The sequence below is a fragment of the Lonchura striata genome, chromosome 6 (genome assembly GCF_046129695.1).
Source record: "Lonchura striata isolate bLonStr1 chromosome 6, bLonStr1.mat, whole genome shotgun sequence".
NCBI classification, from domain to species: domain Eukaryota; kingdom Metazoa; phylum Chordata; class Aves; order Passeriformes; family Estrildidae; genus Lonchura; species Lonchura striata.
The window spans coordinates 11,852,532-11,880,293 of record NC_134608.1 but is presented as its reverse complement, the minus strand read 5'-3'; the positions used below and the strand labels follow the sequence as shown (position 1 = coordinate 11,880,293).

General features: G+C 39.8%; 1 protein-coding gene across 3 annotated transcripts in view; it reads right to left on the bottom strand.

Moving 5' to 3' along the window:
• Positions 1-593: 593 nt before the first annotated feature.
• BEGAIN (brain enriched guanylate kinase associated) overlaps positions 594-27,762 on the bottom strand; it is a 158,199-nt gene continuing 131,030 nt past the window's right edge. For all 3 annotated transcript variants that reach the window (XM_077783962.1, XM_021549692.3, XM_077783963.1), the window contains 3 exons: positions 9,534-9,641; positions 5,879-5,962; positions 594-2,704 (listed from right to left, as the gene is read on the bottom strand). In XM_077783962.1, coding sequence (XP_077640088.1) covers positions 1,331-2,704; positions 5,879-5,962; positions 9,534-9,641 — 1,566 coding nt within the window. In that variant the 3' untranslated portion in view covers positions 594-1,330. The remainder of the gene's footprint in view (positions 2,705-5,878; positions 5,963-9,533; positions 9,642-27,762) is intronic.

Sequence of the window (27,762 nt, the reverse complement as noted above, 5' to 3'; positions counted from 1 at the left end):
TTTCTCTTCCTTTTGTTTTGCTCTCTCCCTTTTCCTCCTGTCCCTGTTGTACACTCCATAATGGTGAAATGGTGAGAAACAGAAAAATTGCTGGAGGAAATGCCAGAAGTACATGTAAAAATACATCTTCTCGGACTCAGGAGCAAAAGCTACAGATTTTCCAGACTTTCCTTAGGCTTCAGAAAAATCACTGTTAGAAATACCAAGCTACATATTAAGAAAGGGCAACTGTGGAATACAACAGTCCTAAAGGCATAAATGATTGTATCAAGTATGTGAGTAGTAGAGGAGGAGCTTACATCACTGGTTTTTGAGTAATTTTCTGTTTTCATTCAGAATGCAGAACCCTGTCTAATGAACTCATGATTGTGGATAAACTTTTTTCCTTACTTACTTTCAACACCTGGTGAGAAACCATCCTCCCACAACCAGAGGCCATGGGCTGTGAACCAGTTTACTCTGGAGCTTACAGAGAAAGAGACTTCTTTAGAAAGCAATCCAGTTCAGGAGCTTTAGCCATTAACTTTTGCTGGACTGATGCCCCTCAGAGCAATTCCATGTTCTATTGAATGAAGGGAAAAACAACCCCAAAATATATCCACTGGTGTCTTTTATTAAGTTATGCAAAATACAGTATTAATTATGACACTGCATGCATTTTAGACAATATAAATGCAAGCCTACAGAAAATGTGACAAAGAAACCCTCAATTACTTTTGAGGTAGTATACAAGGAAAAATAGGAAAGCAGAAACACAGTGGATTAAAAGAACAAAATATTAGTATCACTTTGTGCATACATTAGTCACTCATAAATACATTTTTATGAAATAACTTAAGATACAATTCCATTTTTGTTAAAAAATATACTTCTTCAAATTCACCGTTCTTGTTTGTTTTGATTTCACATGACATTTTATGGTATTTTATCAGGTGGGTTTATTTTTTTTTGTCACTGTCATCATGATTTTACCCTTTTCCTCCAAGAATTTAGGCACAGATGGCCTCATGCACAAAAATAAATAAGAAACCTGCTTGAAGGGAAAAGAATTCTGCTCAAATAGCTTAGGATAGTCTAATAAATACATTTTTGTTTATAAAAATATTTCAGGTTTATAAAAGAGGGGAGGGGACAGTCTCCCATGTGGAAAGGATGTCAAGTGAAAAGTGCTGTATAACATTTTTGAAGAGATTTTGTTTTAAACATAGAGTACCGTTATGAATATATATTTTATAATAATCCTGTTTCTCAGAACCTTATTGTTCACTGGAAGTATCAAATGCTCTTTTCTGCCTTTTGTTTGCTGTCTTATTGCCGTTTGGGGAGATGCCTAGTTCAGAAGGGTTCCGTATAACTGTGCTTTTGTAAGGCTGTCCTTCCGACTCAGACCAGTGCTCCCAGTCCGCTGGAACTGCGGCTGTTTGCTGAGAACACCTGAATGGCTTCCTTGATCCATGGAAGACTGGTGGATTTCTGGAGCCTCCACTGAACTCTGATTGAGTGACTCTGCTGAGCTGTTGGGGCTCACGTCCACGTATTCTCTTTTCAATACCGGGCTATTTTCGATGTTTTTGCTACTGCACAACTGGACAGTGATCCTTTCGTTTTTTTGGTCTCTTGATTCTTTTGTTTTGTAAGTGGGCAATTTGTCCTGTTTACAGCTTGTGCTGATGTCAATGTTCAGGCCACTGTCTGTTCTCAGGAAGCAAGAATCCACAAGTCTGCTTTGGCAGATGTCATCTCCCTCCGAGCAGCTGTCTGCTTTGTAGCTAGCATAGATGGGGCTTGTTCGGCTGTCCCCCTTCTTGATGGGGCTGCTGTAGTACTGCTCTGAGAAACTGCAGGGCGACAGCCTGCCAGCGTTCCTGTAGGAGTACGCTCCAATGTCCTCCACGCTCAGCTGCCTCCATCGCCCTGGCAAGTCTTCTTCTGAAAGGTGGGTGCTCCTGCACTCATTCCTCATTTTCTGGTTTGCCAAAGCCTGCTGTGGTGTTATGGCTGAGAAATGAAAAGGTTCGTTTGCATACGGAGGCAGAGTCCTGGTAAAAGTGGGTGAGTTCTCGTTGTCATCAGCGAGCTCCATGTGCTGCGCGGGCTTGGGCTTGGCAAACCTGGGGCTGCCCTGATGCTCGTAGCCCGCAGGTGACTTCCTTTCAAACAGCTCGTCCCGGTTGCTCATGTAGATCGCTTGCTGGGAGGCTGTCAGAGTGTTGGCTTGGGCGTTCTCCTTCTCCTCAGACGTGACGCTGAAGCTGGAGTAGGAGCTGGAGGTTGGCAGAGAGGTAATGTACTCTGGGAAGGCTTCGTGGGAGAAGCTGGAATGGAAACCGTCTTCTTCCACAGTGCTCTCTGTGGAGTTTTGGGACCGCAGGAATCCCACATCTTTCACCTGTGTGTCCACACTCTGCCGCCTCTCCCTCCTCCTCTCCTCGGGGCAGTAAAGAGCCGTGTCGCTGCAGTAGATGTCGGACTTGTACTGGGGTCTTTGTCCGACTTTTCCAGCAGAGTCCTGAAAATTGAGATCCCTCGTAGATGGGCTTGACAAGTGTGAGGACAAGCTGTGTGGGTCTGGTTTTTCCAGTACTTTGGCAATGACGCAAGTGGGAATGGTGTCAGCATAAGAAGTGTGGCACAAGGGGACAGAAAGACTGCACCCATGCTTTTCCAGGTGGATGCTGACTCTTTCCTGAAAGTCTGTTGGCAACTGCAACATAAAGAGATGGCAAGAAGAAAAGGGTACATATCAATAGAGGTGTCAGATAAGTGCTGTTTATGACATTACATAGCTCACCCTACCTGGTTCTTTTTGATGGCCACAATTTTTATGCGTTTCTGGAAACAAATGTAATCAAATTAATTTTGTTTGTTTACTTAACATTTGTACATCTTCATCTGCTTTCGCTCACGGATAACACTGTGAAACTGAAATGTTTCCTTCCAAATTAATTCAGGTTGGATAGGAATGATCATAGAATTGCTAAGGTCAGAAGAGGCTTCTACACTCATCAAGTCCAGCCATTAACCCAGCACTTACAGGTTTATTTTACTGATGTAAATAAAGTATGTAGTAAACAACAATCTTAAAAAGGCAGGTAGGGAATTACAGTCTACAGCAACACTTTCCAGACTGTGTGCTTGGGTGTGACTGCAGTTGAAGTGTGAGTGTGCAGAGGTCTCTGTGGGGGTGAGGAAGCAGGAAGAGATCATATCTATTCTGTTCTTTTGTCTTTCCTCAAGCTCATCGTGCCTACAACCCCATGTCAAATTGGCTCCTGCCCTCCAGCATCACCTTTGATAAGCAATGCTGTTTGAAGATGCAGAGAAGCTGACTGACACTTATAAAAGTGGTGCTGGCTGCTGTGACAGGATTATGCCTGTGCTGGGAAGAAGCAGATCAAGCTGGCTTCCTTGCCCCTCCAGTTGGACACTGCTTGTCAGATCAACCATCCATATAAGCCTCAACATGTCGTAACTCACTGGCAGAAAAAAGCATTAAGATCTGAATTGTGACTCCTGTGACAGAATTAATCAATAAGTCTGTTGTGTATCAGAAATCCTATAGGCTTTTTTTTCTTTAGAAAGTCAGGACCAGGGCTGTGGATGGTGGTTTCACCTGCCATTCTGTCATGTGGACCAGAAAAGAGAAGAGATGACAATCCTTGGTGGAGCCTGCTCAGGTATCACCAAGCATGCTTTCCTGTCAAATTTTATCTGCTTTTCTCACTTGAAATCTCTAACAAAGATCAGAAAGAATATGAGAGAGGTCTCTCTCCATATTTCTTGCTGGAAATCAGAATTCATGTTTGGAATAAGTTTTGAATTTGTGATTGCATTAGCTCCTTTGATATTCCTGTTGATTTGTGCCCCTCGGGAAGTAATCCCTTCGGTTCTGGGCTAAACTGTGATTTACTTAGCACTTTCTTTTTATAACTAGAAATCTAGTTCCTCTTTACAAAATAATCAATGGTTAACATTGTGACCTTAGCAATCTCACTTCCCCCTTAAATTTCTTCCTCTAGAGGCTAGAACTCTACAAATACTGGTAGTTTTTGACAAAGGAAAGTTAAGGTGCCTGCTCCTTGTCATGGCCTTACATTTTGTAAGATATGGAGATCCTCTTTTAATTTCATTGGGAATTTTTTAAGCTGTTTTAACCCCCAAACCTCACTGTGTTCACAATACAAGCATATAGTGAAATGACATTCCTGTTATTTGTAGCAGGACAAGTGTTTTTTCAACCAATAGACCTTCCAGGATATTTTGGATTAATCATTGTGCTGCTAATTAACTCATATGTCCTCCATTGGAAATAAATGATGCTGTCTGCCAGCAGACAGCAACATTAGTCATAGTAAGTACAGATGCAAAAAAGATTGAATAAACAGGTTGTAAAATAGGCCTGGTGTAAATTGCCATAGAAATGAGGAGAAGAAATACAGTTAATTTAATGTGAAAATACTGTATGGGGCAGCTCTTATTTTAGTATCCTGCAGAACCCCTGTTTGATCTATCTTATACACATTATTAAGATTATAAATTGTGTGAAAAAGAACATTAATTTGTGGGCACTGCACTGGAAACTGGAATTGTTAAATGATAGTGCTATCACCTTGCTATATTTTACTACAGTTTAGGTTTCTGGATAACATACCATAGTCCATCAGGCAATATTTGCACTTGTAAAAAGTTTATTGCCTGTAACAGCACCTTCATACTAGCTAAATTAATAAATGCTTGGACTAATGAGTGGAGACTACTTATTTAACTGAGTATATGACAATCTGAGAAACTGTGGAGAGGTCTCACATTTGTGATAGTTACCTGCAAATAAACAATTAAATGCTTTAAAGGTCCTAATTAGAACAGGTAGGGTGCTTTCAAATGTGAGTAATATAATGATAATTCCTTGACACAATTTGCTAAGGGAAGTCAGTTAACAGGAAAAAAATAACAGGACCAAGATAATGGTTAATTTGCAAGTTCTGTCTCCATTCCATAAAATAATTGTCTGGTGGACAGAAAAATCTTGCTCCATCTTTATTTATCAGGGTTATTCAGTGCTCTGAAGCCATCTACTCACTTAGAGATGGTTTGTACATTCCAAATTTAATTTTGCAATATTCCATTGCAGAATTGCACAAAAGCGGCCATTTGGGGGGATGTTGACCTGATGGGACTGAAGAAGGAAAGACTATTCTCTGTAACCTTCACTGAAGCAATATATGTGGGGAAGGTGCTATTGCTTTGTGCAGGGCTTGGATCCCTAAAGAACTGTCTTCTTTACTAAGATAGTATTTGCCTCCCCTTTAAGGAGCCCATTCCTCAAGCCTCGTTTCCTTGGAAGCGAGGATTATTAATTAAAGTTTATACTTTATGATTGGAAATCAATTATTCAGTGCTCTGGTTTCTTTAGCAAAAAGTATTTGTTCTGGCAGGCCATTTTAAAATTCGGGTTTGGACACTAGCTGGACTGGAAAATAGCTTCAGGAGGAAAATTGATCATATCAGAATCTCTGACGCCTATGGCTTGTCATTTCCCTGCTCTCACCCCCCTGCTCCTGCACAGCATTTTGCATTCTGGAGTTCACAGCACAGCAGTGTTTTACAAAACCTGTGCTTTACAGGCAATCAGTGCAGTGGATCCTATTCTAGTGGCTAGGAAAGGTTTGGGGAAAGAAAGTGCCTTCAAGTTCCAGCATGGGCTGTGATTTAGTCAGCACCTCCCTTGACTGCACAAACACCAGCAGGTGCACGAGGCCTCCTGTGGCTTAAAGGGGGAATAAAAGCCTTAAGGGCAAATAATTCTGGAATTGATACATGCAAAATAACCTGTTTTCCATACAAAATTTATGTCATTGAACAAGTTTGGCCACATTACCTCTGAAAGTTTATGTGCCCTGTCATAGTTCTTGCTGCACTGGAGAAGCTGAGCAGCTAAATTGCAGTCCTTCCTGTAGAGCTCCTGGAAAAAACAAAAAATAACCTCTTTAAATCTTGCAAAGCGCTTGTGGCTTTCAGCCTTTCTCCCATGCCTGATCAATCTTTTCAAAATTCACTTTGGGGAAATTTGGAGCATACTTTAATTTCTAAACAAATTAAGATGCTTTTTTGTTTCTTGCACAACCTAGAGATATTTCCTCCTCTGCTCTGTGAGGGCTGATAAAATGACTAAGAATAAACTTTTGAGACCTGTTACAACAGAACAGTAATCTGCATTTCAGAAGATAGATACTTTCCATTAAGAACTGAATTTTATATTGTTAACAGGCATGGTAGTGTGAAAGCTAAAAACCATGATCTTTTAAGCAAAAAAGAAAATTTTTAGTGGGTATTATCCAGGTGAGCACTAAAATACAACTTTAGAAAAAGCTAAAATAATCTTATGAGACTCTGGGAGAAATTAATTACAGAAATATACATTGTGTTGGTTTTTTAAGAAGAGAGACTCTCTATCCTTTTGATATTTCTGGATGGTTCCTGGCTTCTTTAATATCTTGCAGAATGTAGCTATAGAAATATATTAAATCTCACTGCAAATATTTGATGCTGCAGAACAGAATATTTTCACTGGTCAAGAAATTACCATGAGAATTCCACACAAGGAAGGAGAGAATTTAAGCAAGCTTCTTATACTATCTTGGTATTGAATGGCTCCCACAGCCTATGTAATGGGAAAATTCAGCACACAGATTTGCCCTTCACTTAAATTTAATTTAGCACACATGACTGTGTAACTGTATCCTTCAACTAGTCTCCCTGAAGGTAGGAGTTGTATTTTGTTTTTCCTTATCTAGTTGCATTAAAACAAAGGTTGGCTTCAGTAGCTGACTTTATAGGTGGGCAGAGATGAGATATACAAAGCATGAAAGTGCTACAGGCACTGGGCTGTGTTAATCTATAAAAATTAGTATGTGTTTGTAGACAAAAGGAGTGGACTACTGATATAATTTGGATTTTCTCTGATGTTAATGCCATAATTTTATTGCATGCCAGTTTTTATGGCTACATTAATTCCCTTAAAAACTCATAGAGAAATCTTCAGCGAAAAAGAAAGTTCCTCAGTTTTAAAGGAAAATTCTGTAATAAGAGAAGCAACAAAGATATTCTTGTGAGTCTTTCAGTCATGGGGATATTTGTCCTGTGAACATTAGTTCATATTTTTTCACATTCAAGAACCTTTAGGCACTTTTGTTTTGTGATTTTTTTCTCCGTCTTTGTGATATTTTATACATGCCCCTTCTGCCTCAAATGTACTGTATTCATTTATGTGGATCTCAAATTTATATTAGGACACACTATTTTCATTCCTGAAAAAAACCCCAAAATTTCAACTTAGAAGTAAAATCTGCTGCACTTGCATGTGACTCTGATATGTTGCATATACATTAAACCCAATATATATTGCTGCACAATGTATGGCACAGGCAAGTACCCTGAGTCCCATATGGCATTTCCAGTCACACAAAAATGATATCTCTCCAGAACCTAATCCTTTCTTCAAAAGCTCTGTGCCTCTCTTTCTGCTCAGTGGTTGTCATGGAGAGCACGAAAAGCATTTCTGACACTTTATTTTTAGCAGCTTTAAAAATTACTACAGAAAAATTACATGTGAGCTACATGTGCCACGTGTACTTTGTTCTCAACCTGGTGGGCCAAGCCATGTGACTGGAGTGACCTTCTCTCCTTTAATGTTTGCCTGAATGAAAACCAGCCATATCTGTGGCAACTAGAACTATAATTAATGCCAGAAGTGTTTCCCACAGTTTAAAATATGTTTTTACATCGAAAGCATAATTTTACTTTTCTGTCAGAAGAGAGAGGAAAAATATAATTGAAGAAAGAAATATTGTTTAGATAAACATTTTCCCCATGTAGGATACTTCAGTTTATCACTTCTGTACTTATTAGGTATAATATTAGTGGTTTGTTTTGTAGTCCTTTATTTTAAAATTTGGAATATAACCTTTACCCTTATTAGTGACACGATACATAATCATAGATTATCCTGAGCTGGAAGGGACCCACAAAGATCATCAAGTCCAACTCCCAGCCCCGCACAGCATCATCCCCAGGAGACACACCCTGTGCCTGAGAGCATTGTACAAACACTTCTTGAGCTCTGTCAGGCTTGGGGCTGTGAGCACTGCCCTGGGGAGCTGTTCCAGAACCTTTTCCTGATATCCAGCCTAAATCTCCCCTGACTTAATTTCATGCTATTTTCTCAAGACCTACAAGGGCAGAACTTTGTCCATGGATCAACCTCAAGTCTGAAGAAGTGGCACTGTTATTTGAGGCCTCTGGACCATATTCTATTGCTCAGAGTAAAACTGTGAGTACTGAAAACACTTCAAACCTGACTCCATGAAGTAGTACAAATGCATGCATACTTAAAGAGAGATTTCTGCAACTTTCTTCCACCTCTATTTTAAATCAAAAATAACTCCACTGATTTCAGATGAATTAGTCTGGAGGTATACCTGTGCTTCCAAAACCTGGATGTAACCCATTACTTTTACCACACACCGTTACACATAGCTGTTAGAATGATGAAGTAACTCTTCTTTCAGCTCAACTTCTATAAAAGTTAGGGGTCAGATTGGGAACTTTTTATTTCAGTTGGAAAGCTCTTAATTGCACAGGCAGAGTTCACATCAACAGGCATTTTAATGAGATTAAATGCTCCCAGCTATGATTAAGAGTACATGTGAAATATGGGAAGATTGAACGTAAGATGCTGGAAAATAAGTGCTAACAGAAACACGTCTTCTGTAGATTAATTTTTTATTAAATGTGGAAGGAATGGCACAATAATGAACTAAATGCCTGCAATATTCCTCTCTTTGCTGTCTTTGTAGGTTTGTCTCAGGAAGGATTTAATGAGCTTGTTGCCAGCTGCAATACTCATGCCATTTTTCAGTAGTGTTTAATGAGATGGAGGGTGACAATTGCCAGAGATGTTCCCTGTTTTGTCCCACACAGAGACAGGTACATTTTTACACATGAGCAGCTTCTGGGGAAAGCCTGGCTCCTGCTCCCTGCAGGAGTGGTCTGAGTGACCCGGCTGGGTCAATCCTGCCTTCTGCTAGCAGAGCTGGCTTGTGCTGGGCTTTTGGTGAGAAAAGACCAAAAGATCAAAGAATTGCAGGAAATGTAGAGTTCTATTCTGTGCCTAAAATCCTTCTGATGAGTTCCCATTCCACACATCTGTCCCTGCAACAGCTCTGATCATGTGCTTGCACCAATTTGCTGTACTGATGGCAAAATCAATGTGGGAATATTGCCATTTCTTAGACTATTTTTTCATCATTTTCAGGCTAGATGTAAGGAATGAAATGAAAAGTCTCCCCACAACCTCATAGCATAAGGAGAGCTGGATTTACAAAATTATGGGAACAAACAAACATGAATTTTGACTGTTGAGGGGAAAGGTTACACTTCATACAAACATAAAATATTATTCTATAATTTCATAGGAAGTGCAAGAACTAATTTGTTTCTGAATATAATCTCAAAATGAATAATGAAATACTTACATTGTCTTCTGACAACTTATCTATCGTCACCTTGGCTTCTATTAAGTGATTATTGAGTGCAATTATTTCATGGCTCAAAGCCCGTTTTTCCTCTTCATAATGTTGACCCTGCATAGAAAATGGAGTGGTCAGTGTTTTTTGACTGTCAGAATATTTCATATAAAGGTCCACTTGTTGATGTCATTCTCAAATCCATAGAAAAGCACAATAGACCACATTTCTTTTTTCTTTCTTCTTGCCCCCCCTCTTATTTATTTTTTCCGTTATTTTCCTTAGGAGATGAGGTAAAGTTCTTTAGAACTGTGGAGGTCAGACTGAGCTCATGTTAGGAACCTTCACAGAAGGCTCCAGTTAGCCTGTGCAGAAGCATCTATTGAGCATCAATCAGTACATCCCTTCTTAGCCACAGGGCAGGGTCTCTAACATGGAAGGCACTGGAGCTGCTCTTTCACTACAAGACTGTTTCACTTATGCTGTTATTTCCCATGCTCATAAGGAAGGAAGAACAATATTTAAAAAGAAAAGCAGTTGTGTTTGAGCCAATTTCATTTTAGCTGTTGACTGTTCTGGGGGATTTAAAAGCCCTGATTAAGGCTGTTCATTTCTCAAGGTGAATGTTTACCTGATTGCAGGGTTAGCACTCATTAGGAAAACACAATCCGCTGTGGCATAGCAGGAAAACAGTCTGATTCAAATTTCTTTCTGCCCCCTAATTTAATCTTGTTACCAGTAGGATGTAACTCTTTATTAAAAATGGAAAGAGATCAGTGGAAATAATGAAATGCCACTGGGTCCTTCCCACCTTTTGTTTCATTTTGATACGCAGTGCTTATTGTACTGCTTCTCATATCAAAAATCACTGTGTACCAGTCATTTATAACCCTGCCTCCAGCCTTACATTGGTGTTAAAACATATGGTAGTTTCTGGGTGCTCTGAGATCAAGGCATCTTCTGTGCACTCAGAGCTGCAACAAGAAGGTTTGAAAAGTATCTTGAGGGTCTTTCAGAAAGGTACATTGCCAAAAGAGCAGAAAGTAGGATAAACCCTAATATACATCTATTTTGTTTAGTGAACCTAATCCAGTTCACAGTCTCAGTGGTGCTGAGCAATAGGACAAGAGGCAACAGGTGGAAATTGGAACATGGGAAGTTCACCTGAATATGAGGAAGGAATTCTGTACTGTGAAGGTGGCTGAGCAATGGAGCAGGGTGCCCATAGAGACTGAGGAGATATTAAAAATCTCCCTGGACACATTTCTGAGTAAAGTGCTCCGGAGTACCCTATTTGAGCAGGCAGATTGGACTAGATCTCCAAGTGGATCTAGTGGTGAAGTGGTCCCTTCCAACCTCAACCATTCTGTGATTCTGTGAATGTCACTTCCCATTTTTATTTGTGAAAGAGTGAAATTTGCCAAATGCCATATTGCCAGGGTCACACAAAAATCTTCTCTCAACACACACTTGACATTGTCAGTTAATTGACAGCAAGGGGAATTGGGTGTTTTGAAGTCTGAATGAATATCAAGGTTAATTATCCAGCTGCAAAGCACCAGCCTGTATTAAAGGAGGGAGATTAAATTGGAAGTGGCAGCTCACATCCTAAGCTGCTATTTAAAGAAAAACACCTTCTCGAATGGTCGAAGCAAACCCACAGCTTGCTTTAAACTGGGCAGATATGATTGCAGTGTCTTTGTGAAGGTCTGAACTGGCCTATTTTAGTGTCAGTTTTCTGTGGATGGTCTGTTCCCTGCTGTTGCCAGCCCTCTGTCCTGACATTTCAGGTCTGGAGGCTGGCTCAGGATTGACACCTCTCACCTCCTTGTTCCCATTGACCAGGCACTCCTCATGGAAGGCCAAAGTGAAGCTTTGAGAGCTTGCAAGGTTCTAACCTTAGTGATTTTAACCAGACACAGGGCTAAGTTTTTAATTAGGCAGATCAACGTGGTTTTATAGGAGACCCTTAACTCTCATTGATTTTATAGTGAACTAAACAACCAGGCACTTTGTAAACCTCCTGGCCATCTGTGCACCTCTAAAAATCAGTCTCCTTTGAGACTGTGACTGAAGATTACATTTTCAGAGGTATTTAGCTGTGTAATGAGGTAGACAAGTGGCTACCTAAGTACCTGCAAAAAATATGTCCCCTCAATTTTTGAAGTCATTTCATGCTTTTGAAGGATCCAGGTCCACTGAGTACAGACATAATCTTCCAAATAGCCATTTATATGGAAGATTTTATCAGTCCTTCTATGACAAGTTGTCATGCCAGGACAGCTGATTTGTAGAACTCTGTTGCTCTAAGTAGCTCTGATCTTAGTAACTGTTGCTCTTGCCTAGCCAAATTGAACTTTACTCATTCTATTTTGCAGTTCAGGAGAGAATATCTGACCGAGGATTTATAGTTTTCTGGAGAGAAACTAATAAGGCAGCAGATTCAGGCATTGGAAGCACTACTTTCCACTGCATTTGAGTAATGCTGAACCTGGCTGAAATTTGATTTAATTTTATTTCACTTATGATAAGATTTGGATGATGTTTCCCAGACTTTGTATCTGCTCAAATGTGACTTAAAAAGGTATTTTATATTTATTGAACTGTAAAACTCATCTCAGGTTAAATTTATACTGTACAGGTCAGCAGGTGGACACCAAAGTAATAAACACCTCAGTAATGCCGTGGAGAAGAGGGAATAAGAAAGAAAGGCCAGTCCCAATCTTCTCCACCGTTATTAGTTTACTTCTTTCTTTTGAAATCAATGTCATTAACAAGAGCAAAGAGCCTGTTTTAATGTGACAAAATGAGGTAGCCTGAAGGTGGGCAGGACACTGAAATCCTTTGGCATATTGGCCACACACTGTGTGTCCATCTTTGGAAGTTCAGGTCTTCAGCCAGACATTTTTATGGTGCAGTGGTGGCAACAAGAGGACAAAGGCTTAATCCTGACACCACCTATGGGAGAGCAGAGCAGCTGGAAGAGACAGTGTGGTAGTGTTGGATCACTGCATTAGATCACTGCATTGCTGGTCACTGGGGGCTGCAACTTTGAGCTCTCCACTTGCAGTCAAGCAATCATTTTCAGCATCAGATTGTCAGAGAGGCATGAAAGGAGGATGGGAATCCTATTATCAATGCTATGATAATAAGTTACAAATAGAAATGCTTATTTTACTTGTAACCACTTTTGGCAGATCCCTCTATTTCTGGAAGCTTGTAGAAGCTTGGTCCTCCTACTCTACCACAAGGCTGGTGACCCCTCCTCCCTCCTTTTGGCACTGCTTTCTGCTCTGCAGGTGCTAATACCCTGTCTCTCAAAGGTGAATTAAATCCGTGGTGTTACTGATATGCCTCAGCTGGGATGAGGTTTCCTGAAGTGCACACCAAAATGCCAGAGCCACAGACTGCAGTGGTGTGAGTGGCTGGTGGATCCTTGTTCAGAAATCTTTGTTGAGTCAGCTCTGTGCATCTGCCCCCCTCATCCCTTGACACAGAGCCAGCACACGAAAACACAGCTCTCTAGAGTCTGACTAACACAAGAGAAGCACAGTCATGTGCCCACATCTGACTTAGATCAAATTTGTTCTGCTGGGTGAATCCAGCAGTCACAGCACCTAGGCTGAGGGCACCTTGCTCCAATCCTGGATTTTCCACAGCCCTCAGTGCATCCTTATCAGAGGATAGGATTGAATATCTGTTCTTCCCAAAGGAACCAAATTATGTAATAAAATACATAATCTCTGTCTGGAACCCTAGGGCCTTTTTTATATTTTGCATCTATCACGGTGAAAACATTCCTCATATATTTATAGATCCATAAAAACACAAGTTGATGCTTTCAAAAGTGTTTGGTGCCATCTAGTCCCTACATCTGAAATCTGTGATATAAATGGGGTGAAAAGAATTTTGTTATGTTGGTTCAGCATGAAACAATTAATAGATAAGTGTATTTTTAAAAGTAACAAAAGTTGGATGAAAAGATCTGCTTATCTTGCATATTAGTGGATCCATAAAGGTTACTACTCTAGTCCTTCAGCAGCAATGGGCAGGCTAAAAGTTCTCTCTCTGGTAATGAGACTCCCTTCACTGCTTTCCAGCAACTGGAGGGTGTTCTACCATAAAGCAGTGCCAGCCTATTAGTCAAGGCTTGGCTGCTTCCTGTGGTCTCTGCTGTCTTGAGGGAGTTCTGATGTGTACAGACCTCTGGAAAGCAGCCTCAGATTTGCAAATGGGACATGCTGGTCTGTGGAAATGTCAGACTTTTCAAACATGGCAAAGTAAATCTTAGTGTTCCTGTAAGGAACGTTTCTGTGGATGCAATTTCAATGCTACAGTGACAATAATGTAATGGTAGTACTGACCAGCAGGGTATTAGTGGCCAGCAGTATTCCCTTGGAAATACTTCTTAATAAGTAATGCCCAAATGACAGACAGAAAGAGAGAGAGAGACATTTTCTGTTACAAACACCACCAGAGTGATACTAGTATCCCATCCTGGATGCCTTGATAGAGGTTTACTACAGTTTTTGGATGAGGAATACAGTCAGAATTTTGTTCCCTTTTTTGTCTACTATTCTACTTGTCCAATGTAGTAGAATGGTTCCTCCTGTGAAAGGAGAAACACTTTCACAGGAGACGTTCCCCTCCTTTGTGGAACAGTGTAACTCTTTTAACTCAGTACTTTTCTCCAAGACCAGCAGTCACAATCTTTTCACTGCTTATGCTTTAAGGTATCTGCTAAGAAAATGCAGGGGGTTGACTGTTCTGTGGATTGTAGTCAGCAAACAAGTGGTGACTGTACAAGTGGGGTTATACTTTCAAAACAAACTCTGTATGTTTTATGGTGATATTTTATTTCATTGAAATCATCCTATGAAGGACAAAACTATGACAAACTGGGAGGAGTGGCTGGTAGAGCAGTGGGTGGTGCTGCCCTCCACAGGGACCTCACAGGCTGGGGAAATGGCCTGGAAGGAACTTCATGAATTTCAGCAAGGAGAGGTACAAAATCCTGCACCTGGGGAGGAACAACCCCTTGCACCAATGCATGCTTGGGGCCACACAGCGTATCCTGCAGCTTTTAGGAAAAGGACTGGGAGGTCCTGGTGGATACCAAGTTCAACACAAGCCACCAGTTGTGTTTCCTTGCTGCAAAGAAGGCCAAAGGTACCCCTGGGCTGCATTAGGCAGTGTTGCCAGTAAGTTGAGGGAGATAATTCTTCCCTTCAGCACTGCTGTGGCCACACCGAGAGTACTGAGTCCAGTTCAGGCTTCTCAGTACAGGTGAATAAAAACTTTACTGGAGAGAGTCTTAGAAATGGCCAGGAAGATGATTAGGGGATTGGAGCATCACTTTGCTGAGGAAACACTGAGAGATGGGGCTGACAGCTTGAGTGGGATCTTATCAAATGTGGATAAATATCCAAAGGGAGGGTGCAAAGAGGACAGAGCCAGGCTCTCTTCAAAGGTGCGCAGTGACAGGACAAGAAGCAATGGGCACAACACCAGTGGCACAACACATGAAACTTCAGCGGTGCCACCTGAACATAGAAAACTCTTAAACTGTTGAGGGTGACTGAGCACTGAAAAAGGATCCCCAGAGATATTGTGGAGTTTCCACTCCTGGAGATATTAAAAAACTGTCTGGACATGGTCCTTGATGACCTTCTGCAAGTGTTTGAGCAGGGAGTTTGAAGATGGTGCCCAGGTATCCCTTGAAACCTCAACCATCCTGTCCTTCTGTAATGTATGGCTACCATATCTCACTGGACTGCTGTGATCACTAGGGTGGTTATGATATGATAGTTTAAATTTCTGTTATTAGGAAATGCTGATATTTACATATAAGTAAATGCTCTTATTGTTATGGAGAGATTAATACATGAATAATACATCTCTAGATCCTAATAAAATTGAGAACAAGTATGCATGGAATATGATACAGGTTCACTTATCTTTTTCTCTAGTACTCCATCAAGAACTTCAAACAGACCCCAGATTTGACTGGGTGTGTGTGAATGCACATCTTCTGGAGTCAGTTATTACAACATCTAGTTATTACTGATAATTGCAGCAATCATGGAGGACATGAGTGTGTTATCTATCATGAAGAAAGGACCCCCAGAAGCCCTGTGCATTCCCAGAGATAGTTCAATGACAGCACTTCAATGATGAGCGAGGATGGATTTGTTTCATAGCATCTGTCAGTACATAGCTCATATTCTGGTGAGAAATTAATAAAAATGACCATTCTTTGTGGAATGGAAGATTGGGAGGTTATGCAATGGTCTCTCCCACCAGGTGTGGAAACTTTTCAGTGTTGCAGAGGGTACTAATGTGGATTATTTCGAGCTTAGGTGCACTCTTTTTCCCAAACAGGTGTGTCATGGTCTCAGCTGAGCAAGGCAGTGCTCAAACCAAGGGACATCTTATCTTGTAAGCAGAGTCTTAAATAGAAACATATGTGGTGGTGGGCTTGGCTAGGCCAGGGTTACAGCCAACAAGGTAAAGAAAACAAGAATGGGAAATGTGGGAGAAATAAAACCTTTTTTCCTCCTGTAACTCTGAAAGTTAGCAGCTGCTCTATTTGCAGTACTTCCCTGCAGACCATATGCATAACTTGTTTTATCAATTGGCTCATAAAGAAGCAAAAGATGGTTTAGATTTGCAGGAATTACTGGGTATTCACTGCAGTAATTCTTGATTTTAAGCATGTTAGTTTCTGCTCTGCAGATCTTCATGTTTTTATGGCAGATGATGTGAAGGCAGATGTGTCTGTTTATAGACGCTCTGTGTGAGTTTATCTGCCAGTGAAGAGCAGTGGATATCCCCTTCCCACACTCATTTGCACCCCTGGGCAGAAACTGTAATAAAAAAAGTGAACTGACAAGATCAGAAGAGCAAATAATAATGAAAGACTTTTCAATGGATAATGAGATTGTATCAACAGATACCAGTTCATGACATGATCCTCGGGGTGCAGGATTTGGTGCTGTTAATTGTGGCATGAAAGCAACACTTAATACACATTAAATTTTTAGTTTTACTTCTCTGCATAACAATCTTATTTTGGTTTAACAGTAAAATGAATATCCAAAGGAGCTGTTCACTTACAGATTCACTGAACCCACAAGTCTATTTAAAAATGTGCATCTTTACAAGCAAAAGAGGAAAAGAGCCAAATGTTTAGAAGATTTATGAGGTTATTCTTTATCAAGTTACAAACAAAACTGCAGGAATGTGTAGGGATCTATGCAGAGGCTATGGCAGCATCCTGATTGCACTTCATCATGTACCACTGTCTCATCTTTGCTTCCCACTGCAGTAATCCCCAGGACGCCCATCCTTGTCTCAATACCTCTTCAAAATGCTAATTGAGGCTGGCTTTCAGGAATTCTGCTACATTATGGTAAGGAGCAATGACTAATTCATTGTATTTATCCTACAGAATATTAGATATTTATTTAAAGTGATTTTCTGTTGCCAAGCTGTCAAAGTTGTAGGCAAGGCTGCATTATTCAGAGACAAATGGATGGCACTATGGATTTCAAAATACCCATTTTTATGGGCAGGTCAGAGAAAATATGTTGTTGATGTGTCTTTTGCCTTAGGCTTTACCTACTGCAAAAATCTGTGTCATGTTGGAGTTCTTCCACATGAAGAAGACAGTGGCAAGAACATTATTCCAATGTGACAAGCCTTTCTTATGATGAACATGTGGGATAAAAGGAAGTGACAGATGTATGACTCTTGGATTGGCTTAGAAAGAGACCGGATTGTCCTTTCCCACAGCTTAATTTTATATTTTTAATTTTTTTTTTTAACTCGTCCTAGGAGCTCAGCAAAATAATTTAAAAGAATTAACATGGCCATAGTGAAATGAAAGAAATGGAGATGTCAGCTGAGCTAGTGGTAAGGAGCAAAACATTTTGCAAAAAGAAAAAGAAGTTTTGTGAATGGATAGAAAAGGAGAAATTCCTCTGCTGGAGGCCACACAAGGCAGGCTGTTCAGCCTTGTAGCTTGAGGCTGTCACTCTAAGGACTGATTGCCTGGCACTCAAACTTCCAGCCACAAAGGCTCCTTGTGGAAATGGAGAAGCTACTGGAGACTGGTTACTACTTAAATGAACTACTTAGATGGTCTAGAAAAAGGGGGTGGCATTAATTTCTAGGAGTAAAGGAGTAAAATGGTCTATGAGGAAAAATGTAATATTCTGAATTTTGGAATATTCATTCATATTAATTGCAGATTATTTTAATGTGAAAGTGAATTCTAATTAGTTGACTACCTAAACAAGGACAATTTTCCAACCAAATAAAAATAGTAAGGGCTAGATTATTTACAGTACTTGACTCTTTAATAATTTGCTTTCCTCTAGAATTTTGAAATTCACATTTCCTGTCACCCTTTGACACTTTCTTTTAATAATGACTTGTGTAGAAGAAAACTTCAAGTCCCTTCCTTTCCCCCATGACTAAAGGAATGGTTTATCTAAATGCTCTCTGGGGAGATAAAGTACTTCACTCTCAGGAAATTTTTCTCTGATTTATCTCAGTCCTGTGGCAAGGCTGACTTTTCCTCTCTGGGTTCATCCTTGCAGGTGAGTGCACAGAATCCATTCTTGCAGTGAAGAGCTGTGATGAGCTGGATTTATGCCCAAGCCCTGCTTGGACCCTGCAGGGCCCAGAGCCAGACCAGCATCTCTGCCCTCCTCACAGAGCTTGTCACAGTGGCAAACCTGCTATTACTGCTGCATTATTGTTATACTTCTCTCTCCTCACCACTCCACATCTTGGACTCTTCCTCGTGTGGATTTTGATATTCCTAAATAAATCCATGTCCAATGTGTGCATGTCTTTATATTCTGTTCCCCTAATCTCTTGTATCTGTTTAATATACATTGCAACATCCCCTGGGGTATTGATTGGGAAGATTTGGTAAGCTGTCTGAAAAATTTTAAGTGTAGTACAGGGGATAAACATAATGTAGTTGTGTCTTTTCTGTGTGAATTAGCCTCTCCTTTTTTTTTTTTTTTTTATTAAAATATATCTCTGCTATTTACTTTGTAAAATCTCATGCTGGGTAAAGGTATTTAAAGTTGGTATTTCCCCTCCCCTCACCCCAATCAACCCCAGGTCCTTGAGAACATTTTTAAAAAATCCCCATAAGCTCTTTTCAAGGCAAAGCAGGGGAGATCCATTACAATAAAAGACTCTGTTCAAATATCCAGCCCCTCAGACACTGTTAAATAGTGTCTTTTTGGCAGCATCCCAATTCAAACTGCCATAACCAAGTATAATGACTACATTAAATAACTATTAAAAATATATAGAAAAGGAAACAGCTACCATGCAAATTCCTTGAACAAAGATAGAATTTTACTTCCAACCCTCTCTAGTAACTTACTCAAGACCTTGTCTCTTAATTCAGTGTTGGGGGTTGGTGTTGTAGCTATTTTTTATATTAATTTAATTGTGGCTGTTTGGAATTGCTGGGGAGCCCTGCAGGGAGGGGCAGGTGGGGCTGTGCCAGGGAGCTGGGGTGGTGTTTGCTGCAGGCTGTGCTCATGGGAGGCTCTGCTGGATAGAGCCACATTTGATCCCCACAATGGGAACCCTGTTTCTGCTCACTGGGGCTGGAGGAGAGAACTCTCCTGGCAGAAGGAAAGGCTGCAGAATGGATTGCTGGTTGGAACTGGTTAAGTTTTACTATAAGGGAAGTGCAGCACTTCCTTCCCATCTGACTGCTGGGATCAAATCCAAAGAAAATTAAAGATGGATATATTTTTATGAACAAGCAGATAGGAAACTCACTGCAGTGTGTTTCTTGTGTTGATATTTAGGATGGTCATTTTAGCTGTTGCCCCAGAGTTTGTGTAGATGGGAGAGACTACCTTTTGATCAGGAGAAATGTGACAACCTTTGTTCCATGTCATAAGACCAGCTGTCTTGAATCAGCACTTCTGTGCCATTTCAAAGCTTTGCTGAAATTTCATTTTTCTCCTTAACTATCCTGAGTTATACTGTAACTCTACAATCTTTTTTTTTTTTTTTTTTTTTTTTTTTTTTTTTTTTTTTTTGATAGTGAATCTGGTTTAAAAAGCCTTCGCGGCTCATGGCCCCATCAGCTGTACTGGCACAACTTTGTCCATCCTGAAAGTCAGACTGACCCTTCAAAACTGAAAAACCCTTTGTTTGGGAAAGAGATATTTTAAACTATTTTTTCCATTAATAAAAGTGTGCATGGATTTAATAATCTCAGTATTTTTCTATGGCATTCAGAGATCTGTCTCACAGTTTAAATATTTTCCAATGACATTCCAAGATTCAGTTTTCTTTTGCCCTGGAGCCTGGCAAAAATTTGAACACTGTGATTTCTTAATTCCATTTATTATAGCTATTCATATATTTCCTAATAATATTAAGTCTCTCAGGTATTCTTTTCACAGCAGCTTAGAAATATTAATGTCCTCTTGAGAAGAGGCTAAAGCAAACCTTCCCTTATTTATGTCAGGGGTGTCATTGTCCAGGTCTAAGCCAGCCACCTTCCTGCCTTCATTCAATCAGCACAGAGATTTTTTCAAAGCATGAAATTCCTCATTGCATGGTGATTTTTTTTTCAGCTCTCCAATGGTTCCTGTTTCTCTCCACTGGCTGATAAAGATGCTGAGGATAATAATGCTTCAGACATACACATGCAAAATAGACATCTAGCATGTAAATATCTAAAAGTAGGTAAAATGAAGCTTACTTTGTGTAACTAGCTCAATGGCACACAAGTCATGTTTGGCAGAGGCAAGGACTGCATACATATCTCCCAAGACATAAATCTAGTAATTCATGAGAAGCTTGCTTTTCTGGACCTGTAACTGTCCCAGGGAAGAGCAGCACGAAGAGATTTTGCAACTAATTTGATTCTAGCTGAGACAGGCTTTCAGTAAGTTGATTGTAATGACCTGTTTGATAGGAAAACCTCGAGAAATGAAGAATATGCTATTTCCCTGGATATCAGGAGCTCAATGCCTCTGCATGTGCTACCAGCTTTGTCCCTTTGAATAGGTCTGGATCCTGAGTGTACTTCTTGTTTGCCTGAATAAAAAGCTGTCTGATATTTAGCATTTTCTCTCTGTGAGAGAAAAGACACTTATATTAGTGGAGACACTTATATTAGACAGTTTTCTTTCTCCACTGCACTAAACACGTGATCTGCTTGAGTATCTTGCTGAGCTAGCTTCTTTACTTCTCAGTCTTTCCAATTTTCAGACAACTTGAATGACTTTACAAACCCTCCAAAAAATTGTCAATATCAGAACTTCAGCCACTGTCTTCAAACTGGACTTTATTCTGTCTGAAACTGTGGCAAAATTATCATCCTGCTCTATTCACTTCTGTCATGGTTACACAAATAACACTTTTGTTATTTCTGTCATGGCTTGCTGCTGGGATGTGGAGTTATTCAAGCAGCCTGACTTTCAGAGTCAGTGACCTTTCCTGAGTTCCTCCTTTCCAGAGCACAACCCATTCCCTTTACTTCTTCCTTCCCATTTTTTGCATTATGGTTTGCAAAGCACCCTTATAGATTTTATACTTTTAAATGTCTGGGGAAAAAAACATCTTTTGACTGAATGGGAACATCTTATGGATGGTACTGGTCATTTGAATTGATTTGTTTATCTATATTTAACAACATTGCTAATCTTTTTTATCTCATTTTATCAGCAATAATTTTGTGTTTACTTTTAGGACCCTGTTGAAAGCATAGCTTTGTGCTGAGACCTGTTCCAGTCACTGAGCTGTCCTGATCCTGTCTCTGAACAGACTCTTTTAAATGGAAATACCACAGTGCCTGCTGCTTTTTGAGGTGACTTTTACTACAACCCTTCTGCTAACTGCTTTTGATATTGTATCATGTTTACTTAGTAATCACAATCATATGAAGTGGTACTTGTCAATTCTTACTATCCAAATATATCTACTCAATTGCCTTTACAAAAGAAATTGTGGTTCACATAATTTTTCCTAAAAATATATTGACTTCCATTATTTATACTCTTCTGATTTAATTTTCCAGTAGCTGAACAACAATAACAGTGAGTTTGTGTTTTCTGCAACCTCAATTTGCCCCATTCTATACTTGACCTCTTGGATGTTGATACAGTTGGTTCAGAATTATCTCTACATTCAGAATCTTATTTTAAATTAACATCAGCTTAACACATTAGAGTGTATTTCTAATTTAGTTTGGAGTAGGAAGCTGGGAATCTGTTCAGCTGGTTCTTTTATGAATCTTAGGTGGAAATTTATGTAGGCTCCTCTTTTTTATAAGAAGGATTTTGCAAGTGTTTGCTAAGACATGTTGCTTAACATTGTCTGTAGTTTCCATTGAATTTGGAAGTTGGGTTGCAATCTATAGTAAAAAAATGTTCAGCCTTAAAGCAAAGAGTGGCACAAGGGCTCTGCCTCCCACCAAGGGCAGCCAAGGGAGGAGGGAAAGGTCCTCATCTGTTTTCTGGCTCATGTGCAAGGACTTGAATGCCACAAAATGGCCCAATTAGGTCAGAATGAGGCATTTCCTTGCAAACCTGGTGCAAGAAGCACATTAAAGCTACTGTACATTCAGGAGGAGCTGCTGTATGTTTGGACTACACAGTTAGAGAGACAATACAGGGGAACCTTTGCCCAGCACAATTGTCCTTGAGGCTCACCCCAATAGCAGAAGCATTTAGTAAATCTCTGGGTGCTGCATAGAGAGATTTTGGAAATTTCTTCTGGAAAACATCAGAGATTAAAATTGGCCAAAATGAACTTCTCTAATTTTGACACCATTGATTTATTTTCTTAACTGTGGTGTCTGTCAGGTGCCATTGATTTGAAAGTTAGTTGCTGCCTATAACCCAATTAATTTACTTTCAGAGGCAGCTCTCTAGAAACAGAGAAAATCAGAACTCAAACCCCCAAAAAAATTAAAACCACAAAACTTCCTGGTAAACACACAATATTAAAATTAATTATTTTTTCTCTCTTTTGGTAATTTGGATTTATTTTCCACTTCTTTAGGGGATGGTCCTTCAGTCATTGGCACTGAAATAATTTGACAGCTTCCTGCCAAAAGAATAAAAAAAGCCCTGGGAGCCTGGTAGGTAAACTGTTCTCTGCCATTAAGAAAATGAGATTTAATGCCTTGACCAAGTCCTATTTCATGGTGAAAAATACAGCTTTACTTGTTTATGGAAAACATAAGTATTGGTCAGGATGTTAGGCCCCTGAAGCTGTCTGAAGAAAGAAAAAGAACAGACTCAGAGTTGTGAACACTGTTTAACCCTTAGGGCTTTGATCTTAGGAAGGAACTTTAGAGAGACTCTTTTTGATCATAGTTAAGGATGAAATGAGAAATATTTGACAGCAAATAGACCCTAAAAAACTGAAGATTAGAAGCCAGACCCCAATGCACCATTCTACAAAATCTCTTATCCTTCTGGTCCTGTTGATTATCTTCTGGTTGTTCCATCTTACTGTTCAAAAGTATTTATAGGAACATAATTTTAAATTCCGTGAAATTTTTCATCTAGTTAGTCTGATTTTTGTCCTCAGCCACTGGTTTATGACTTGGTTTATTGGCTTTTGTTTTCCTTGTATTTACACATCATTCTGTTTGAATTTATTCTCCACACAATGTAGTACATTGCATACTAGTTGTCTTCAGAACTGACATCTAATTTACTGGTCCTTTCTTAATTCTTCCTGTCATAACATCTTATGCTTGAAAAGTGCAAATATAATTTGCTTTTTAGCTTCTCAGATTTATTTATTGAGAGAAATGTGCTAATGTGGATGGACACTGAAGAGCTGTGTTGATTCTCATTAGTGATAAGAAATTTGTCAAGGCATTAGATAAAAATCTCTGATTGTTGGAATGTTTTTTTTATCCCAATTTTTAGCTCCATCTTTGAATCTTAACAAATATCCTTTCTGTTCTGCCACTCCAAACAAAGAGAATTAATGCTTTCCCCATCCATGAGTATATTTTGGCTGAGTAAGAGGTCAAACTTCAGGTAATTTGACAGCTAGAAAGTGAAGTTGGATGCCTCTGCACTAGTCTCAAGTTTCATCAGAAGTCATAAGAGCTGTACTAGGACATGAGGAGATTCTTTTCATTCTGAATTAAAACTTTGTAAAATCTCCTTCTGTAACCTGCTGTGGTAAGGAAACCTCCTGGTGTGCCCCAGAATCTAGCTCCAGTAAATGTGTAAAGTCATCAGCAAAACAACAGTTTGGTTCTCTCTCAATTCATCTTAAACCACTGTAGGAAAATATAACTTAATATAGATATTTTTTGAAGTATATTTTAATCCACATAGGTAGGAGGAAATAACTGCTTTCATTGAAGGCAATAGAAGAGTTATACTATTTAAACCTCATCACAGCCTGTGCTAACTGGTTTTGGTGCTAAAACTAGGCACTACGGGAAGGTACAGAAACACTTCCTACCACTCTGGCAGGATTTCAAAGTCCATATTTTCCAGCAGATTAGATACAGAAGGTTGATTTTCAGCAATGTCTTAATTGCTGTTTGATAGTTAACAAAGATGCAGCTTAAGAGCTGGCAGGAGATGCCATGGCAGATTTTAGCTTCTCTAGATCTGCCTGTGTGAAGATCCAGGCATTCCTAAATAATTTAGCCAACTCAGTCAAAACAACTTGTTTTTTTAATAGTTTTTCTATACCGGCAAGAAGACCACTGTGATCACTCATCTGATGCATCTAGCTCTTGTCATAAATATTTCAGTCAGCAATTCCTGTGCTTGAAGAATACAATTTTTGTTTTATATTGGTAAATAACTGCCAGAAGAACCTGCAGAAAACTGGATGACTCTTCAGGAGGAGATTGTTGCTTAGCTGGAGAAGGCTGAGTCTGACACGTGTTCTCTCCATGTCCTGGCTCAGTAAGTGTTGGAGCTCAAAATGTCCCTCAGACATTTTTGGAGGTTCCAGGCCCAGGTCAGAAGCATTTGAGACCCTGGCAGGCAGCTGGAAACAGCTGTGATTTTGGGTTTGAGCCATGGAATAATTTACCAACCTTGCAGGAAGAACAAGAAATCACAAAAATTTAGATATTATAGTAGAAGTAGTCACAAAGTAGAGGAAAGAATTTTTGAGTGCTGTGCAGGAGGGTTTTAGGTCTTGTACATGGGGGTCAGAAGTTTTAAGATGGAGGGATTTGGGTCTGTTCTGTCCTCCCTCTTCATTCTTCCTTACCTCCATGTTCTTGGTGATGTTGGTGCTCACAGATTGGTTTAGAGTAGAAAGGCACCATTTAATATAGGTAATTTAGGCATTGGGGAAAAACTATAAACATTTAACACGCAATGTACTATATAAAAGACAGCAGCAGCCCTGGGTGGGGAGAGAAGAAGCAGTCGGGAGTCAGAGAGGATGTCAGGGTGTGTGTATGCCTCTGCCTGAGCTGCTGGGCAAACCACAGCAGCTCAAGAAGAAAATCTTTTAGATAACTTGCAATTAACTACTTTGAGACTGAACAACAGAAGAGTGCTGAGCCTTTCCTTGAAAGCATGGGTTGGAGGAGAGACCTTTCCAGCACACGGAGCCACCCCTGACCTAGGGTGAGCTCTGGGCAGTGTGAACCAGCCTGGAGGCATCTCAGTGCTCCACGTGGCTGCTCCATCGCCAGAGCAGCTTGTCTAGCCCTTGGGCTTGGCATCTTGTGAGACCTTTGAGCTGCGGTGCTCTGCTTTGAATGGACATACCAGTCTGTCCAATCTTCCTTGGGAAGCCCTTGTCAAGGTTTACCCCATGCCAGCCTCAGAGAGAAGAAAAGCTGCCCTTGAATATGGCTTAGACCACTGTAGGAGAATATAACTTAGGTTACTCAGGGCTTTGTCATGAGGGTGGATGGGCGTGTGAGGACTATAGGAGAAATGGAAATGAAAAATGCAAGTGAAAGTCAGAGCTTTAAGCTGTACAACATGCCATTTTCACTGTTTGTCACAGTCAGGTGACCATGGACTTGTTAGAAGCTTAGAATTGAAAACCTTAATTCATTCTTTATAGGAACAAAAGATCCTGAATTATGCAACAGCCTAACATGTTCCTAGTACAGGTGACTCAGCTTCTAGATGCATTATTTAGAGTTCTATGATATCAGTCTGCTGCTATGGAACTGCAATCCATACCTTCCTTTTTCACTGGTGTGTCTTTACAAATCCTAAATCTCATTGCAATCATTGAAAACAGTCCTACAAAGACTTCTGCAAACTTCTGCAGTTTGCATTCATCTTCATCTACCTTTGCAGCTGCCTCCAGCAGTGTTTTCAGTGTACAGCAGAACTGATGCTGACTCCCTTCTAATTTTGGAGAATGAAGGCTGGAACCAAATTTACATTTCTAGTCTGTGAAAAGACATTTCAAGAACACCTAAACTCTGCTGGGGGATTGTCTGAAAGATGTGGAGCAACATCAGGACAGCAGTTTAAGATGCTCAAGTGCTCTGTGAAAAGGAAGGAAGAGGTGGAAACAGAACCTTGCAGGTTTGGACTTCATGCCAAGACAGAGCCCTGTACCTTGTCTCAGGTCAGGGTTTTAATGATTATGTGATGCAGGTGCACAAAAATACCTTAAGTTATGGCTTATCTTCGAGCTTCAATCAGTAAACCACTGAACAGAAGCTACACATCTCGTATCACTTGAACAACTTCTGTACCTCTAGAAGGTCACAGAAATGTCTGGAAGCGACCTCAAAGATCATCTAGTACTGATGTGTATTTCTTTTTGTTGATGTTGTAGTGTTGCTTAAATAAAGTGGCCTGAACATATTAAAATATTCAGGGATTACCTCTAAGACTCATTTTGCATTAGTAATCTGTTACTATAAGGTTTCCTTCAACTTGACACTCTAAAAACTCTGACCTGTATTTCAAAATGCAATGGACAAATAAATTTTAAAATAGAATTTGTTTTCTAGGCTTAAAACTAGAAGTTATTACCCTGTGTTCATAGCATGAATGAGATTTCTTTCAAGAGAGGATTACAAATTAACAATCTCATTGGGATAAAATATGGTGCCAACACAGAGTTGATGAGAGAACCATTTTATTATTGTACCACTAGTTTTGAGGATGAACGGGAATTTCCAAATTAATGACTCAAGAGTGTGTGTGAGTAACCTTTGAACCTTTTCATAACACTGATGTTAATTCCTCTCTTCCCTCAAATTTCATTTTTAAAGGCACTTTTAATGGCACTCAAAGTGTAAGAAAACATGGCTGGCTATTTCTATAGTGATTGCAGATGATGCCACCTCCTGACTACTGGGAAGAAGGGTTGGATAATAGACAGAACTGAAAAGTGAGGTAGAACAGAAAATGTGCTCATTTTTCTGCTCCCTAACTACATGCAACAGAACTTTTTAATGATATTTACTACCAGGCCCCATTCTCAAATTTACTCTAAGTTACTCTGTATATTAACCTGAGCAGGATCCTGAAAGCCATATAATTGCCCTGGTGTTTCTAACTGTGGAAAACCAGGGGTTAACAAGCACTGAATATATTTGGAAAATGAATGGCATGAGAGTGCAGAGGAGCTAATTAATGTTCCTACCTTTTCAAATGCCTGCTGAGATCAGGACAAGAAAAATGTGTTTTGCCCTTTAAGAAAAAATTGAAAACAATGTCAATTATGACAGTAGTATTGGAAGAAAAAAAGCAGGTGCCATATGGTGTTATGGCACATACAGGCACTACAATGATGATTGCTCACTAAAATGAATAGAAATTTACTGATGGCATGTTACTGCTTTCCCTGGTATTGCAGTAGTGCTTGGGAGATTTATTCATGAATCAGGACTCCAGTAAAGAGCAAAATGCCAAGTAGAGAAGAAAAATGTACAGATCCCAGGTTCAATGGGGATCAGCCTAAGCATACCTGAGCCAAATCCTGTGTTCTAGTAGAAAGCAGCCTGGTTTTGTTAGTTAGGAGAGTCCTTTAGGATTTGTGCTTCTACATCTGCATCATTCTTTTGAATTCTTCCTTGAAACATGACTCTTGCCAAAGACAGAGAATTCTTTGACCTCATCAGCTGCTGAAAAATCTGTCAGGTTTCTGATATGTCAGCTAGTATTTACACATTTTGTATGAACAGAGATCAAGAGTGATAGGTGGGGAGTGCTGCCTTGCACAGATCTGTGCTGTCTCAGAGATGCTGATGCTTAACTATGTG